The sequence below is a fragment of the Rhincodon typus genome, chromosome 4 (genome assembly GCF_021869965.1).
Source record: "Rhincodon typus isolate 14 chromosome 4, sRhiTyp1.1, whole genome shotgun sequence".
NCBI classification, from domain to species: domain Eukaryota; kingdom Metazoa; phylum Chordata; class Chondrichthyes; order Orectolobiformes; family Rhincodontidae; genus Rhincodon; species Rhincodon typus.
In genome coordinates, this window is record NC_063335.1 from 119,097,517 (window position 1) to 119,115,160 (window position 17,644).

General features: G+C 44.8%; 1 protein-coding gene across 1 annotated transcript in view; it reads left to right on the plus strand.

Moving 5' to 3' along the window:
• Positions 1-14,121, plus strand: part of LOC109932271 (desmoglein-2-like) — a 33,534-nt gene extending 19,413 nt beyond the window's left edge. The window contains exons 8-14 of the mRNA XM_048596217.1: positions 3,484-3,800; positions 4,433-4,578; positions 5,359-5,583; positions 8,876-9,115; positions 10,558-10,700; positions 11,786-12,118; positions 12,653-14,121. Of these exons, the coding sequence (XP_048452174.1) occupies positions 3,484-3,800; positions 4,433-4,578; positions 5,359-5,583; positions 8,876-9,115; positions 10,558-10,700; positions 11,786-12,118; positions 12,653-13,765 (2,517 nt within the window). The 3' untranslated portion in view covers positions 13,766-14,121. The remainder of the gene's footprint in view (positions 1-3,483; positions 3,801-4,432; positions 4,579-5,358; positions 5,584-8,875; positions 9,116-10,557; positions 10,701-11,785; positions 12,119-12,652) is intronic.
• Positions 14,122-17,644: the final 3,523 nt, after the last annotated feature.

Below are 17,644 nucleotides of genomic sequence, written 5' to 3' on the forward strand. Positions count from 1 at the left end.
TCTCGCCCAATTCAATCTTTGTCTCCCTTTTTCAGATCTCTCTTTCCAGACTGAATTTGATGCTAAGTAACCTGGTTTCCTTTTCCTGTTACTTTCTCAACCTTTAGATGTAATTATGTAAACAGCTGCATTCTTGATCACCAAGGTCCCAGATGCCCTGTTACTTGGGCAGGTTCCTGGCCAAAGTGACTGTTTACCATATCAACCGTCTGATCTTGTACAATACACGTAAATCCTCATATTGGATGGAGAGGTCATTTGTCTTATCCGAGCTGATCCCTCTTATTCTATCCCAAGGCCATAAGAGCAGAAGTAGGACATTCAGCCCATCATGTAACATTCTAAACCAGTACAACCACGAGGCTAAATAATATTAAGATACAGTGTGCGTTTTTCTTGTCTATGACATTTTATAGTTTGAAATGTTCGAAAGCATTTTCCTAAACTGTTTGTCTAAATAGGAGAGTCTCAGCTGTATCAATTCTTCCTCCTAAGTCATCGCCTTTTCACATCAAAGTCTTTCGCATCTCAATGTAGTGAGATATCCTCATGACAGTAAATTGCGTTGATATATTGATATACTGTAAAAATCCTTTGTAAATTGTGTTTGGCTGATAGGTGCCACTTTCCTCACTTTCTGATTGCTGCTACAGTGACAACTAGTCTTTTATTTTAATTCATTCACGGGATGAGGGCGTCACTGGCCAGGCCAGCATTTATTGCCCATCCCTAATTGCCCAGAGGGCAGTTAAGGGTCAGCCACATTGCTGTGGGTCTAGAGTCATATGTAGGCCAGACCAGGTAAGGATGGTAGTTTCCTTCCCTAAAGGACATTAGTGAACCAGATGGCTTTTTCCAACAATGGATTCATGGTCACCATTGGCCTCTTAACTCCAGATATTTATTGAAATCAAGTTCCATCATCTGATTGATGGATTGTCCCATGTACCGAAGTACAGTGAAAAGCTTTGTTTATGAGCAGTAGAGGCAGATCATAGTGAGCAAGAATGTGCAGATCAAAACGATTAACGGTCCAGCGATAATACCACTACACCGTTGCCTCCCCCTTGGTCTAAAGAGGCATGTGTTTGCTCTATTATTCTATCTGAATATAGAAACATCACTTCACCTGACAAAGGAGCAGTGCTGCAAAAGCTTGGGATTTTAAATAAACCTGTTGGACTATAACCTGATTAAAAACCGAAAGAACTGCGGATGCTGTAAATCAGGAACAAAAACAAAGTTGCTGGAAAAGCTCAGCAGGTCTGGCAGCATCTGTGGAGGAGAAAACAGAGTTAACGTTTCAGGTCCGGTGACCCTTCCTCAGAACTTCCTCAGGACTATAACCTGATGTTGTGTGACTCTGATTTTATAGAAACATTGCAAGAGGAGGAGGTCCTATAGCCCCCAGTTCAGTTCTGCCACTCAGTGAGATTATGGCTCCATTTCTCTGAGTTCAAATACCTTTGTAATTATTTTCCCTTGTTGGACTAATGAGCCCATGAATAGTTCTGCTTTTATAGTTCTGTAGCCCCACAACCCTCGGAGTTAGCCTGCATTCGTCCATTTCTGTCCTCTAGCACATCTGTAGTTTTAATGGATCCACCTCAGATGCCCATCTGTCTCTCAGTAGCCTCAGTCCTAAAGAAATGCCCCCCTCCCCCATATCCGCCTTCAAACCCACCTCTTCGAGTAAGATTTGTCCTTCGTATTTTTTTGTGATTCAGCGGTGAGTGTTTTTGGATAATCAATCTTGTGAATTATCTTGGGACACTGTGCCACATTAAGGGCACTAGCAGTCTGTTGCTCCTGTGCATTTTTTATTTTGTACGAGTTGAACATAATTTTAATTTATTTATCTTAGCAGTTGTAATTCAGTCCCCTTTATGCTGTATGTTTGCAGTGCACAGGGAATGATGTTTTATTCATGTGATCTTTCAAAGGCTCCATTTCTAATGCTATTGCTTTTCAAACCTATTGTCAGTAACTTTCACTGCTGAGCTTCGAACTGTTTTCAGGTTTCAGGACCTTTATAAGAACAAGGGACAAATGTTTCATTTGAAACTTTTGCTAAAAGCTTCCTGAATTTCTAAATGCTAAAATAAAACAGGGAGTTCCACTGGATACCCAACTTGAGGAAGGATTAATTCACTTATTTATTTTTCCTTACTTTTTCATGGAGATATGGATATTTGTTGCCTGTCCCTAATTATCCCTGAATCGAGTGTCTTGCTAGGACCTCCTTTAGAGGGCAGTCATGAGTCAACCACATTGCTGCAGGCCTGGAGTCACATGTAGGCCAAACCTGATAAGGGCAGCACATTTCCTTCCCTAAGAATCCTAGACTAAGTGTGGAATAGAGTTATACCGGGACTCCAAGGGTTACATTGCAAGGAGAGGATACACAAACAAGTGTTGCATTCTTCAGAAACTATTAAGCTGGAGAGGGTTCAGAAGAGATTTACCAGGATGTTGCCGGGTATGGAAGGTTTGAGTTATAAGGAAAGGCTGGATAGGCTAGGACTTTTCTCACCAGAGTGTAGGAGGTTGAAAGGTGATCTTATCGACATTTATAAAATTATGAGGGGTGTAGATAGGGTTAATGGTAGGTGTCTTTTCCTTAGGATGGGGAATTTCAAGTCTGGAGGCACATTTTTAAGATGAGAGGAGAAAGATTTAAAACAGACATGAGAGGCAAATTTTTCGGAGAGTGGTTAGTGTGTGGAATGAACATCCTGAGGAAGTGGTAGATGTGGGCACAGTTACAACATTTAAAAGACGTTCAAATAAGTACGTGAACAAGAAATGTTTGGGATTATGTTCGGTATGGACTGGTTGGACCGAGGGATCTGTTTCCGTGCTCTATGACTGTATGTCTCTGTCTGCTTGAGGTGTTTAAGAGGAGGTAACTAGAGAGAAAGGAGAGAAAATTGGTTGGGTAGTCCAGAATGTGTGAATGTAGTTTAAACATTAGGGTCAGTCTTTCTTTTAGGGGTGAACGTAGGGTTAGGGTTAGGGCCAGGGTCAGAATTTTAATTCTGAGATTGAGAGTTATTACTCAAAAGTACTGAAAGATATGGGGCAAAGTGGGGTTTATGGAATTAGGCACAGTGGCTCAGCCATGGTTCTATTGAGTGCTGGAATGGCTGCAAGGGCTGAGCTGGGGGAGGCAGTAGCTCAGAACATTAATCCAGAGACCAAGGTAATCTGGTCTTGGGACCTGGGTTCGAATTGCGAACTTAGAATCGTAGAGTCATACAGCACGGAAACAGACCCTTCGATCCAACCAGTCCATGCCAACCATAGTCTTAAACTAAACTAGTCCCACCCGCCTGCTCCTGGCCCATAGCCCTTGTAACGTCTTTCATCTGATTTAGAATTTCAACTAGAGAGATTTTCGCAGGTGGGTTTCATATGGTTGCTCTGCATCTCTCAGCATTTGACAGCTTATTCCCATTGTCCTTACCCACCCTCCCTTTGCAGGAACTGGATTACGAAAAATCACAAACCAGGAATTTGGTACTTCGAGTTTCCAACAAAGCAGCCTATCACTCATCAGTTACTGGAGGAGGAGGAGGAGGAGGAGGTGGAGGAGGAGGTGGAGGAGGAGGAGCAGTAGTTGTGGGTAATCCAATCAGAATCAAAGTCAATGTGAAGGACAAGAAAGAAGGCTTTTTGTTTAAACCAACAAAGAAGCGACTCACTGTTTCTGAGGATCGAAGAAAAGTTACAATTGGCCAATCATTTGGAAAATATCCAGCCATTAGTGCTGACACTGGGAAAGAAAGTGAACGCACCAGGTAAATGGAAGGGTGTGGATAGTGTGTGTATGTGTTGTCATTCATTCACGGGATGAGGACGTCGCTGACCAGGCAGCATTTATTGCCCATCCCTAATTGCCCAGAGGGCGGTTAAGAGTCAACCACATTGCTGTGGTCTGGAGTCACATGTAGTCCAGACCTGATAAGGATGGCAGTTTCCTTCCCTAAAGGACATTAGTGAACCAGATGGGTTTTTCCCGACAGTCAACATGAGTTTCATGGCCTTTATGAGATTCTTAATTCTAAGTTTTGTTTTTAAATGAATTCAAATTCCACCATCTTCCATGGCAGGATTTGAACATGAGTTCCTAGATCAATACTGGAGTCTCTGGGTCAATAATTTAGTGACAATACCACTAGGCCATTGCCTCCCTGTGTGTGTGTGTGTGTCAGGTATGTTTGTATGTGTGTAAACCTGTGTGTGTTTTTCTGCGTGTCTGTTAGTTGTGTGTGTCTGTGTGTGTGTGCGTACCCTCTGATGTGTGTCTGTGTGTGTGTGTGTCTGTGTGTGTGTGCGTACCCTCTGATGTGTGTGTGTCTGTGTGTGTGCAAGTGGGTATGTATCAATGTCTACAAATGCTAACACACACTGCTTTTTTTTTTTCGGACAGATACGCAAAGAATTCTGATCCAGCAAACTTCTTCAACATTAACCCTGAAACCGGGGAGATAACGCTAAACAAATTGCCTGATCGCGAGTCGCCATATGTTGTTGATGGGAAATACACAGCGACTATCCTGGCAATCGATAATGAAGGTGAGTAGGCAGTTGGAGAGGGACTGACTTCCTGAACACAGCGTTCAGTTTTATTGAGAAGAAAGATAGAAAATCTTTTTTCATTGGAAGATGGAAGGTTTTTTTCTGCTTGAGAAGTGCAAATAGAAACTCAGAGCAGGAGCAGCCCGTTCGGCCCTTCAAATCAGTTCCGCCATTCAATATGATCATGGCTGATCCTCTGTCTCAAAGCCATATTCTTGTTTTCTCCCCATATGCCTCGATGCCTTTACTATCTAAGAATTATTGATCTCTTTCTTGAATATATTTAGGGTTCTGTGTTAGAAAATTCCACAGGTTCACTCCCTTTGAGTGCAAACTTGTTTGTTCATCTCAATCCTAAAAGAGTGACCTGTTATTTTTAGAGTGCTGCTCGTGGATCACGAGGACCCCATTCTCTCCCATCCCCCCGAACCCCTCACACAAACCTTCTGCCAATCTCAGAGACTCTTCGCTTCCATGATCAGCCAAACCCCTTAATCCCAAGACACCACCTTCTCTCCAAACTTCCAGACCCCTTCCTGCCAACATGATAATCGCCCAATCCATCCTTGCTAACTGACCCTCCCAGCTATCCCTGAAAACTTTGAAGCCGCTAATCGTCTTTCTCTCCATGGTTGTTCGATATTGTTCGATGTTGATGGCCATAATTTCAGATTTTCTGGTGTCGGCGGTGTATTTCATTTGCTTTCTGCTCTTCGATAAAGAGGTTTTCCTTTCTCTCTCTCTCTCTCTCTCTCTCTCTATCTCTCTCTTTCACAGGACCTGTTCCTAAAACAGCCACGGGTACCGTTGTCCTTGACGTGGATGATGACAATGACAATATTCCCCTCATTCGCAATCTCCAGCCTTGTATGTGTGAACAAGCAAAGTCCCTGCTTGTCACGGCTCACGATGCAGACTCTTATCCAAATGCAGCTCCGTATCATTTCAAACTCGTGGATAAACCAGGCATCACAGACAAGTGGAAGATTTTAATGAAAAACGGTAAGATCGGGTAACGAGGTAACATTTTGGAGAAGAAGGATGATTGACAGAAAATTACGTTGAATTTCCAGCAAAGAAACAGGCCATTCAGCCTATCTGGTATATCCTGGTGTTTATATGCTTCGCATCAGCTCCCTCTTACTCCCTCTCAGTTTCGTCTACTTTTCCCCAACACCCATCTCAACTAATCCACATTCACTCTGTGTAGAGAAGTCTTCCCTGATTTCCCTTGCACAGCATGTGATGGGGAAATCCAAGTCCCATGACCGTTTGTCAGAATGGAGTTGTTGCTTTCCCTGTTGGATTTATTTGTGTCCTTGGGACTTAGTGCTATCCCACAATTGGAAACATCTTCTTTACATCTGTCCTCTCAAGGCCTCGCCGTTATTTTGAAGACTTCCATAAGGGACTGCTCCGACTTCCAATGGCTGGAGAAATCGGCCTTGAACCTCTCAAACTTGCCTGGTAGTTGACCTTCCTCAAACCTGCAAGGTCGCCATTCCAATCTCTCAGTTTCGCCACTTCCCTCAAGTCTGTTCTGATGATGCTACCTTCCATTGGGAAGCCTCCAACATGGCCTCTTCCTTTCCAGTCCAACCCATTTCCCGCACTCACCCTCTACCCGACTCTCGCTGAATAACAAGAGATTCCCCGTCATCTTCCCCTTCCATCCCACTAGCTTCCACATTCAAAGGATCATCATCTGCCATTTCTGCCACTTCTGGCAGGATACCATTCGCTGAACATATCCTCCCTCCCCCAGCGTCTGACAGGGAGTGTTCCGGGTCCACTCCTCCATCACTGCTAACATTTACTCCCCCATGGCACCTTTACGTGCAATCACAGAGGGTATAATACTTATCCATTCATCGTCTCCCTCCTCGCTGCCCAAGGCCCCAAACACAGCTTCAATGCTTTGTATTTCTTTCAATCAAGTCTATTGTATTGGCCTGCTGACAATGCTGTCTCCCTTACATTGACAAGACCAAACACACAGACTGTTTTGAGGAACACCTCTGCTCTATTTGTAGGAAAGACCCTGACCTCCCAGTTGCTATTTTTTCCCCTTTATTCATTCATGGAATGTGGGTGTTGCTGACCAGTTCAGCATTTATTGCCCATTCCTAATTGCCCAGAGGGCAGCTAAGAGTCAACCACATTGCTGTGGGTCTGGAGTCACATGTAGGCCAGACCAGGTAAGGATGGCACTTTCCTTCCCTAAAGGACATTAGTGAACCAGATGGGTTTTTCCAACAATCAACAATGGATTCACAGTCATCATTAGACCCTTAACTCCAGATTATTTTATTGAATTCAAATTCCACCATCTGCCATAGATTTGAACTCAGGTCCCCAGCTGAGTGTCTGGATTAAAAGTCTAGTGATAATACTACGAAGCCATTACCTCCCCTTGCCGTTCAATAAACCACCTTGCCCCCACACTAACCTTTCTGTCCTGAGCCTGCTTAAATCTTCCAGTGAAGCTCAACACAAACTGGAGGTACAACATCTCATTTTCCACTTAGGCACTTCTACAGTCTTCAGGAGTCAATGTCAACTTCAGCAACTTCACAGCATGACCTTTGTTCTCTGTTTTGATGACAGTCCCACGCTTGCCCCATGATATTGCTGGCAACGGCTTGCTGTCAGCAGAGCTGACATGTTTTGGACTATTCACACTCACCATTAACACCTATCTCGCATCTATGTCCCACCTTAACTATCATTAGCATTCCCTCCACCTTTTGCTCAGGACGTCCTCACCCTTTGTTCCACTCACTCCTCATTCCATTTTGTCAATAGCACAAAAACGGTCCTCTTCCTGCTCCCTTCAGTTCTGAAGAAGATTTATCAGACTGGAAACATCAACTCTGCTTCCTCTCTCTGCCAGGCCTGCTGACTTTCTGCTTTTATTTTGGACCCTCTCATTTTTTGACTACACTTAAGGCAGTCCCTTTCTGGAGACTTTGCATGGAGCTGTTCCTTTACTTGGCTAATTAAGGTGAAGATGACAGGACTAGGCAGAGGACATTTGGCCAACCATGTTGTCATGTCTGTTTCCATGGAGAGGGAGCACAGTGTGATGACAGAGATGATTGAGACCTTTCACAATCAGTGAGAACTGTGGGGAAACCCAGTGAGCCATCAGCAGCAGGAATTTAAACTATCAGTTTCCGACTAAGGCGTTATTTTGTTTTCATTACAGTGCACCAGTTATAAGAGCAACCAAAGCATGTATTGGTCTCTGTGTCCAGTTAATTGGGCCTCCACCTCAGTCATCTCCTTTCTTTTACAGTGAACTACTATACTCACGCTCACAAAAATCCAGAAACAAAATATCTGCAGGTGGATGCAATTCTCCAAATGGACAGCACTCACTGGACACTTCTGAATGTAGCAACAGTTCCACCGACAATTTATGAGAAACAGTTGAGCTTGTAGCAAGGTCCATTTTTGGTTGGTAACGGCACCAAACCCAGTCTCTGCGAACAAAAAGAATGTGAACTTTTTACGAAATGCCCTGTGGGGTTCTTGGGGAACCCCCAATTAGTATCCTGTTGCTGTCTCCGAGGTAACACTTTGACCAATCAGAGTCATCTTGCCAACCAATCAGCACCCTTTTCTCCTGTCGTATAAATTGCTGTGTAACTGTTTGAAATTAGAATCATAGAATCCCCACAGTGTGGAAGCAGGCCATTCGAGTCCATATACACCCTCCAAACAGCATCGCACCCAGACCCACCCCCTACCCTATCCCTGCATCTCCCACTCTAGACACTGTAGGCAATTTCCCATGGCCAATCCGCCTAACCTGCACATCTTTGGACTGTGGGAGGAAACCAGAGCACCCGGAGGAAACCCATACAGACACAGGGAGAATGTGTAAACTCCACACAGACAGATACCCAAGGGTGGAATCAAACCCGGGTCCCTGGCGCCGTGAGGCAGCAGTGCTAACCACTGAGCCACCATGCCACCTTTTGGTATCCTTCCATCTCTCCTGATGAGGGAAAGAAGCAACATTTTTGAATAGGAGCAGGAGTAGGCCTTTCAGCCCATCAAGCCGGCTTCGCCATACATAATTTGGGCTGATCATCCAACTCAGTCCCCAGTTCCTCCTTTCTTCCTATAGTCTTGGATTCTTTGAGCTTCAGCAACCGTATCTAACTCCCTTTTTTTTCAGCAATACTCAAGAGCCTTGCAAGGAAATGTTTTTGTTAAAAATGTGATGTTTTCTCATTAGGACTAATAGCTTTTAAAAATCTCTCCCTTCTTTTCCCTTGATATAAAGATACCAGTGCAGAGCTGCAGCCCTTAGTGGAACTCTGGCCACACACCTTCAAAGTCCCAATCAAGGTGGAAGATAACCAGGGCTCTGGTGAAGTCCAGAACCTGGATGTTAGTGTGATCGAGTGTTCTGGCAATGACCTGACATGCTCTCCTGAAAAAATCCCGCGGATTGGATCCAAAAATGCTGCCCTCGGTGCACCTGCCATTGGCCTCTTGGTCCTTGGAGCTTTGCTGTTACTCCGTAAGTAATTGGACGTACAGGCATCGCTAGGCAGTAACACCAGCACAGCCACAATGGGCCAAATGGGCTGCCACTGCACCTTAACAATGCTGTAATTCATTTCATTTTTTGAGCCACCCTTCCCACACTCCACCACCCCAGGACGTCCTTCTCTCCTTCATGATCCAGCTTCCTCTGACATGCATCACCACATTCACCTCACCTTAAGACAACAGACTGTCGACCATCATAAAAGCCACAACTGGGTGGCTTTAGGGGAAGAGAGACCCGCCATCTCTATGGGAGACCCGCCATCTCTAGGGGAGACCCGCCACCTTCAGGGGAGACCTGCCACCTTTAGGGAAAGGGAGACGCGCCACCTTTTAGGGCAGGGGAGACGTGCCACCTTTAGGGGAAGGGAGACCCACCATCTCTAGGGGAGACCCGCCACCTTCAGGGGAGACCTGCCACCTTTAGGGGAAGGGAGACCCGCCACCTTTAGGGGAGGGGAGACCCGCCACCTTTAGGGGAGACCCGCCACCTTTAGGGGAGGGGAGACCCGCCACCTCTAGGGGACGGGAGACCCGCCACCTCTAGGGGAAGGGAGACCCGCCACCTCTAGCGGAGACCCGCCACCTTTAGGGGAAGGGAGATCCGCTCCCGCCCCCTTTACGGGAGGGGAGACCCGCCACCCTTAGGGGAGGGGAGACCTGCCAACTTTAGGGGAAGGGAGACCTGGCGTCTCTAGGGGAGACCCGCCACCTTCAGGGGAGACCCGCCACCTTTAGGGGAGGGGAGACCCACCATCTCTAGGGGAGGGGAGACCCGCCACCTTTAGGGGAAGGGAGACCTGCCACCTTTAGGGGAGACCCACCATCTCTAGGGGAGGGGAGACCAGCCACCTTTAGGGGAAGGGAGACCCGCCACCTTTAGGAGAGGAGAGACCAGCCACCTTTAGGGGAAGGGAGACCCGTCACCTTTAGGGGAGGGGAGACCCGCCCCCACCCCTTTTAGGGGAAGGGAGGCCCGCCACCTTTAGGGGAGGGGAAACATGCTACCTTTAGCCACTCTGGGCCTCTGTGTAACTCCACAAGCGATGCCTCTGAAATGGCCCTTGCAGGCTACTCCCTTCAAGAGGCAAATAGGGATGGGCAACAAATGTGGGCCTTGCCAGTGAAGCCCATGTCCCATTGAAAGAGTAATTGTGAAAAGCTCATTCTGTTTTGGGGACTGTGCTCCTCCACACCTTTCCACCTTTGCCACGTGATTACTCGACAACACCCAACACAGGAGCCGGTGGGGATGGGGGAGGGGGAGTGATGGGGCAGAAAGGCATTGGGTGGGTGGGGAGTGGGGTGCCGAGTGCATCATTTCTTTCTTTCGCCTCTCGTCACAAACAATGGCAGCTTGATAGCAGTTTTAATAAACCGCGTTTCTAATATCATCAAATGATTTGTCCACAGTCGCTCCTCTCCTGCTGCTTTTCTGCAATTGTGGTGGTGCCGGAGGGACTTTTACACAAGTCAAAGACTTTAAACAGATCCCCATTGAACCTCTGGGATACCTGGAAAAGACCAACGTTGAAGGAGGTGGCGAGGTGGACACGGTCTGTATCCATGTTATTTCCTTTTCTAACCCCCTATCAGGCCCTTAGCAGCTCTTGGACCAACTATTGTTTCCATCAATAAGTGGAGGCGATGGCCTAATGATATTATCGTTGGACTGTTAATCCAGAAACCCAGGTTCAAATCCTGCTATGGCAGATGGTAGAATTTGAATTCAATAAAAATCTGGAATTAAGAGTCAAATGATGACCATGAATCCATTGTTGATTGTTAGAAGAATCCATCTGGTTCACTAATGCCCTTTAGAGAAGGAAACTGCCATCCTTACCTGGTCTGGCCTACATCTGACTCCAAACACACGTGATTGGTTGACTGTCAACTGCCCTCTGGGCAATTAGGGATGGGCAATAAATGCTGGTCTATCCAGCAATCCCATGAATAAATTTAAAAAACAAATCTTCAGTAATATCCACTTGGTGACAGAGAGCTTGAGAATTACTGGAAAATGGTGAATGCTGTTGAAGATGATGATCTTGCACTCACCAGGAGCGATATAATGCCAAGTTTAGAATTTCAAAACAAAAGTGAAAGCTGAGGGGAACAACAGATCCCTGATGCATTCTCCAAGGACAAGCCTTGATCAATCAAGGCCAACTTGCCATCCTTTTCTCATGCAATATAAATTGTTGTTCCCCTTGAACATCGGCATTGTTGTGTCTACCCGAGTGACTGCAAGGTAAAAAAAAACACAGGACAGTCTGTTTCTGTCTCAAGCAAAACTTCACTACTTAAAAAGAAAGCTTCAAAAAGTAATGGAATGGTGAACAGAAGAGCCACCTTGTAAATTTTAGACATAATTTTTGAACTCCTATTTATTCTTTTATCTGGAGTGGTAACGTAAAACTTCATATACACCCACACATTCACTTCCATTGACTTTGGTGGCTCAGTTGACCAAACAGTGGTTGTAGTTCTGATTAAAGCTAACAGCACAGGGTTCAAGATACATTTGGGGAGAGATGTGGCTCCCTCCCTATTACGGGAGGTCATGGAATTGCAAATCAAATCTTTCGGGCAGGGAACCAAAGAAGAAAGTGATTAATCTGTGCTATTCCTCTCCCTCTAGACTTCTCCTTTGCTTCCAGTTGATGGATCTGGTGGAATGGCATCTGGTGGAATGGCATCTGGTGGGATGGCAGCTGCTGGGATGGCAGCTGGTGGAATGGCATCTGGTGGGATGAAAGTCGGCACGCTCTCTGAGGTTGACGGCTACAAGGGTAGATTTTCGCGAGAAACAAAATACACAGTCGGGGGTTCGGAAATAATCAGTTCGGGAGTAGCTCCTGCTTATATCGAGAGGTTTTCAATGGCAGGGACATACCGGCCCATCTCTGGAGCAGCCCACGATAGGAGAATGTCTAGCAGCTACAGAGGTTACATTGGGTCGTACATTAATGAGGTATGTGGAATTTGACAGCTTATTAATGAAACTTAATTAATATGGCGAAATGAAGCGTGATTTGTAAAACTATGTCTTCTTGGCAGCTAAGGCAAAAGTTGAATGCAATTCTTAAAATGAACCATGATATCGCTAATTTTATTTTATTCACTGGTGGGATGTGGGTGTCGCTGGTTGGGACCAGAACTTAATGCCCATCCCTAACTGCCCTTGAGAAGGTGGTGGTGAGCTGCCTTCTTGAACTACCATGCTGTGGGGACGCCTGCAACGCTGTTAGGGTGACCTTGAAATACTGTAATCCACTTGATGTCGGCGCACCTACAGTGAAGCAGACACTCGTTGTACCTGTAGTATATTGACGTTTTGCGATTTGCATCCTAGGACACCCAGATCCCTCTGCACTGCTTTTCTAATCTTCCCATCCAAAATGGAAAAGTTCACATTTTACAATGTAGTACTTTAGAAGCACCTTTTGCTGCTGATTTTTGGGGAATTTTTCTCATTGCGTTTGACATTTTTGCTTTTTTTTTTTAGAAATTGAATGGCTGCACTGAAGAAGATCAGAACCGTCCAGCCCGAGATTGTCTCCTGGTCTACAACCATGAAGGAGATGGCTCACCTGTTGGTTCCATTGATAGCTGCAGCTTTATCGAGGATGAACCCCAGTTTAAGGATTCTTACTTGGATGACTTGGGCCCGAAATTCAAGACATTGGCCGACATCTGTGTTGGTAAATTTGAGAGTCAAACGTCAACTGTCAGCATCGATCCTCTGGTCAGAGAAAGCTTCTCAAGGACAGAAACATCTGTTTCATCCAGCTCAAGAGGGCTTCATGGCTTGAACATTGTCGCTGACCCACCACGAATGCAGCAGAAGAATTATGTTGTGACCACAACAATTAATCCTGTGCCCGAGGGGTTGCCTGGCATTGTGGATTTGCCTGTCGCTCACCAAAATGTCATAATGACTAAGCAAGTTAACGCCAATGCAGGAGGGGTGCCAGCTTTGGTCATTGACCCATCAATCACTCACCAAAATGTGGTTGTCACCAAACAAGTCAACACCAACGCTGGAGGAATGCCAGCGATGGTCATTGATCCATCCGTTGCCCACCAGAGCGTCATAATGACCAAACAAGTCAACGCCAACCCTGGAGGAATGCCAGCAATAGTCGTTGACCCATCAATCACTCCCCAAAATGTCATAATGACCAAACAAGTTAATGCCAACCAAGGAGGTATGCCAGCTATGGTCATTGACCCATCCATTGCTCACCAGAATGTCGTGCTGACCAAGGCTGTTAACGTCAGCTCAGGGGGCACGCAAGGAATGGTCATTGATCCGTCGTTCAGCCAGGTGCCCGAGGTCCACAAAAATGTCACACTGAGCAGGCCGATTTCCTCTGGCACCAGGCAGGAGCAGAACACGGTGGCCAGCTCGTCGCTCTGTCAGATCCCCATCATCCACAAGAACGTCACTCTGACAAGGCCGTCCCACAGCGCTGCGGGAGGGGACGGCACCGGCGATTTCGGCACCTTCCCACTGGTCCAGAATAGTAGCACCACTCGCAAATCTGTCACATCCACTGACGGTGTGCATAAAACAGTGACAAAAGTGACTAATGTTACGCAGGTAATGCAGGAATAGGCAGCACCTGATGAGAGATAATTCACGGACAGAGAAAAGTTTATGTTTAAAAATCAGTGCATTTTGTTTTTAATCGAGATGTAAAAATATGACTGCTGTGTGTAGTTCATGTGCAATTCAAACGCCAGTAGCATTTTATACAAGGGACCAAAGTGCAGTATATTTCTTGAGCTTCATCAACAGAAGTCATGCTCTAAGGTCCTTACATGTTCTGATTATTAACAAGTTACATGCACATCAAATATTCCAGTGGCTTTGTAGTGATTGTAACGAGGTCAGCCAAATGAACCTCGTAGGAGTTCCCTGATTGGGGCTGTTAGCCTGGTCCAATCAGGGAGCCCTGGCTGACAGATATAAACAGGAGTGTCAGAGGTTCTTTTCTCTCTGAGAGCTGGCTCTGAGGGAGCTGGATCATTGTTAAGGACTCTCCGCATGTAAATAAAGGGGACTTGGTGATGAGATACCAGTCTTTGTGAAGGTATCTCAGGCTTGTTACTGCTTGTCTTTTCCTGTTGCGAAGCCAGCTTTTAAAACACGACGGTGGAGGTAAAATATAAAACTACCATGATTTCTAATAATCTAAAATTTCAAAAACAAAAACAAAACAGAAATGCTGAAAATGCATCTGAAAAATAACCATCAAAACAGTTCAGGCCTTCCAGCTGATTCCACCAACCAAGAATTTCTGATCTCCTTGCTTCACTTCTCTGTCTGCCTCCCGTAACCCTTGACCCCTTTGTTTTATCCGCCTTTAAAGAAATAAAATTTAAATGTAAATAGATTTAATGACCAATCTCCGCTAGTGTCCAGCAAATGAAATTCCACACTCTAGACACCCACTAGAGAAACAAAATTCTCCTCGTCTCTCACCTTTGAATCTGTTAAGCATCTGTTAGTTGACACACTCATGCCTGGTAGATTTTGGAAAGTGACTCAAGAGCTTCTGAATTAACGTCTATCAAAGCCATGATTGTGTCCCCATCTCCTGTTATAGTGACTGCACGTTACAGAGGCTATTTTAAATGGCAACACCCCATCTCTTGAATTGGGAACAGACACTCACTATTTTTCAATTCCTGGATTTTGCCTAAAAAGTAAGGAAACTCAGAGAAATTTGCTTTTTAGAAAAAAAATTATTTGCCAGGTAGTTACACTGATAGCAACATGCTACATGTTTACCATTTACATCTCTACACATAGTATTTAACAATTAATTGGCTGACAGAATGGCAGAGTCTCATTCAATCAAAGCTGGGATCTTCTCAAAACGCATGTATTTCCAGTGACTGAACATTGTATTATGATTTGTCAGTGGATAAATACTGGAAGGAAATGTGTGTGCGGGGCTTTTGCTGAGGCAGAGAGGGAACACAGGTCTGGATTATTTAGACATACACACACACACAAAAATTGCTGGAAAACCTCAGCAGGTGTGGCAGTGCCTGTAGAAAGAAAGCAGAATTCACGTTTCGGGTCCAGTGACCCTTCTTCAAAACTCCAGAGTTCCCATCAGAACCTGTTCTGAGCAAGGGTCACCAGATCTGAAACGTTAACTCTGCTTTCTCTCCACAGATACTGCCAGACCCGCTGAGGTTTCCCAGCAATTTCTGCTTCTGTTTCTAATTTCCCGCGTCTTTCGGTTTTTTTAATCTGGGATTATTTAGGTCGCTTTTTTAAAGAATTGTCAGAGGCACACCAAACTGAGTCACTTTGTTCTGTGCCATACTGTTCTTGAGGAAAATAAACCAGCACTTATTGAATTGAATAACAATGAACAATTCAGAAAAATTAAATAATTCAATGACAACATTCTTATATCATCATAGATCAAGTTTTTAAAAAATGACATGATTGGCTGAAAGTAATAATAGGCTAAAAGTAATTTACGTAGCGACAAGAAAAATGTGAGAAGTGAGTGTAATCTTTGGATTCATACAAGTGTATCTAACAAACCTGAACTTCAAATTATCTTTAACTTCATATATTTTGCAGAGGAACATAGATACATTGAGTGAGTGAGCAAAGGTCTGGCAGTTGGAATACAATGTAAGTAAATGTGAAGTCATACATTTTGGTAGGAGTAATAGTAAAAAGGATTATTACTTGAATGGTAAAAAGTTGCAGCATGCTGCTATGCAGAGGGACCTGGGTATCCTTGCGCATGAATCACAGAAGGTAGGTCTGCAGGTACAACAAGTGATTAGGAAGGCAAATGGAATTTTGTCCTTCATTGCTAAAGGGATTGAGATTAAAAGCAGAGAGGTTATGTTGCAGCTGTACAAGGTGCTGGTGAGGCCACACCTGGAGTACTGTGTGCAGTTTTAGTCTCCTTACTTGAGAAAGGATGTACTGGCACTGGAGGGGGTGCAAAGGAGATTCACTAGGTTGATTCCGGAGTTGAGGGGTTGGTTTATGAGGAGAGACTGAGTAGATTGGGATTATATTCGTTGGAATTCAGAAGATTGAGGGGGGATCTTATAGAAACGTATAAAATTATGAAGGGAATAGATAAGATAGAAGTAGAGAGGATGTTTCCACTGGCAGGTGAAGCTAGGACATGAGGGCATAGCCTCAAGATTAGAGGGAGCAGATTTAGGACTGAATTGAGAAGGAACTTCTTCACCCAGAGGGTTGCTAATCTATGGAATTCCTTGCCCAGTGAAGTAGTTGGCGTTACTTCAGTAAATGTTTTTAAAGATAAGGTAGATTTTTTTTGAACAATAAAGGAATTAAGGGATACGGTGAGAACGCGGGTAAGTGGATCTGAGTCCACGAAAGGATCAGCCATGATCTTATTGAATGGCGGAGTAGGCTCGAAGGGCCAGACGGCCTGCTCCTACTCCTAGCTCTTATGTTCTTATGTTCTTATATTGACAAGGGGGAGGGATACAGATCATGTGCACAGATTTAAATACTGTTCAAAAACAGAAATTTAGCAGGTCTGGCAGCATCTGTGGAGAGAGAGAAACAGAGTTAATGTTTTGCGTCCAGGTAACCCTTCGTCAGAACATTTTCTGTTTTTCTTTCAGATCTTCAGTTCTTTGTTTTATTAAATACTGTTCAGGTTATTAACTGGCTACATTTCACATTTGTAAAAGTAGAAAGAAAGTTTTTCTTGCCCCAAGGAAGACATTTATCAACCAATTTGTGGGTACAATGCTTCTAATCAGAGTGTGTTGTTTGTTTTGGAGATGTTTTAATTATACAGATATGGATGTAACTTTTTATTTTATGCAGAGGCTCTGAACTTTTTAATTGGTTCACTGGATTTGCTGTAGATATTTACATTTTAAGCTATATGTCAAAATAAACTTTTCTAAAAAATATCTTTATGGTGAGAGTAACTTCTGCACAAGAGTCATATCAAATGGTTTCAATCTCAAAGAAAAGTTACGATCAAAACATAAAAAGACTTGTGAACGTCAAAATGTTTCATTCTCCTCTACTCCACCACTACCCCTCAGCTCCATCCATCCCCTCATCTGTAGCTGCCTCCATCTCTATCTAACTCCCCTTTCTCTCTCTCTCTGTCCTCACCCCTCACCAACTGTTTCCTCTGCCCCTCCCCCATCTCCCTCTCTTTGTCACTATCCTTACTCCTTGCCCCAATCAATCCCTTCTCTATCTGCCCATTCCCTATTTCCCATCCCTGTGACTCACCCTTCTACTTTCCCCTCTACATACTCATCTCCCCTCCATTCCCTTCCCCTCTCCTCTATCCCTTTCTCTGATTCCTGACACCCTCTCTTCCTGTCCCTTCCTGCTCTCTACTCCCCAACACCCCTTCCTTTCCACCCTCACACCTCCCTACCCCTTTTTCTCTCCCTTTCCACCTATCTCTCTTCTCCCTACCCCTTACTCGACCCTCACTTTACCCCC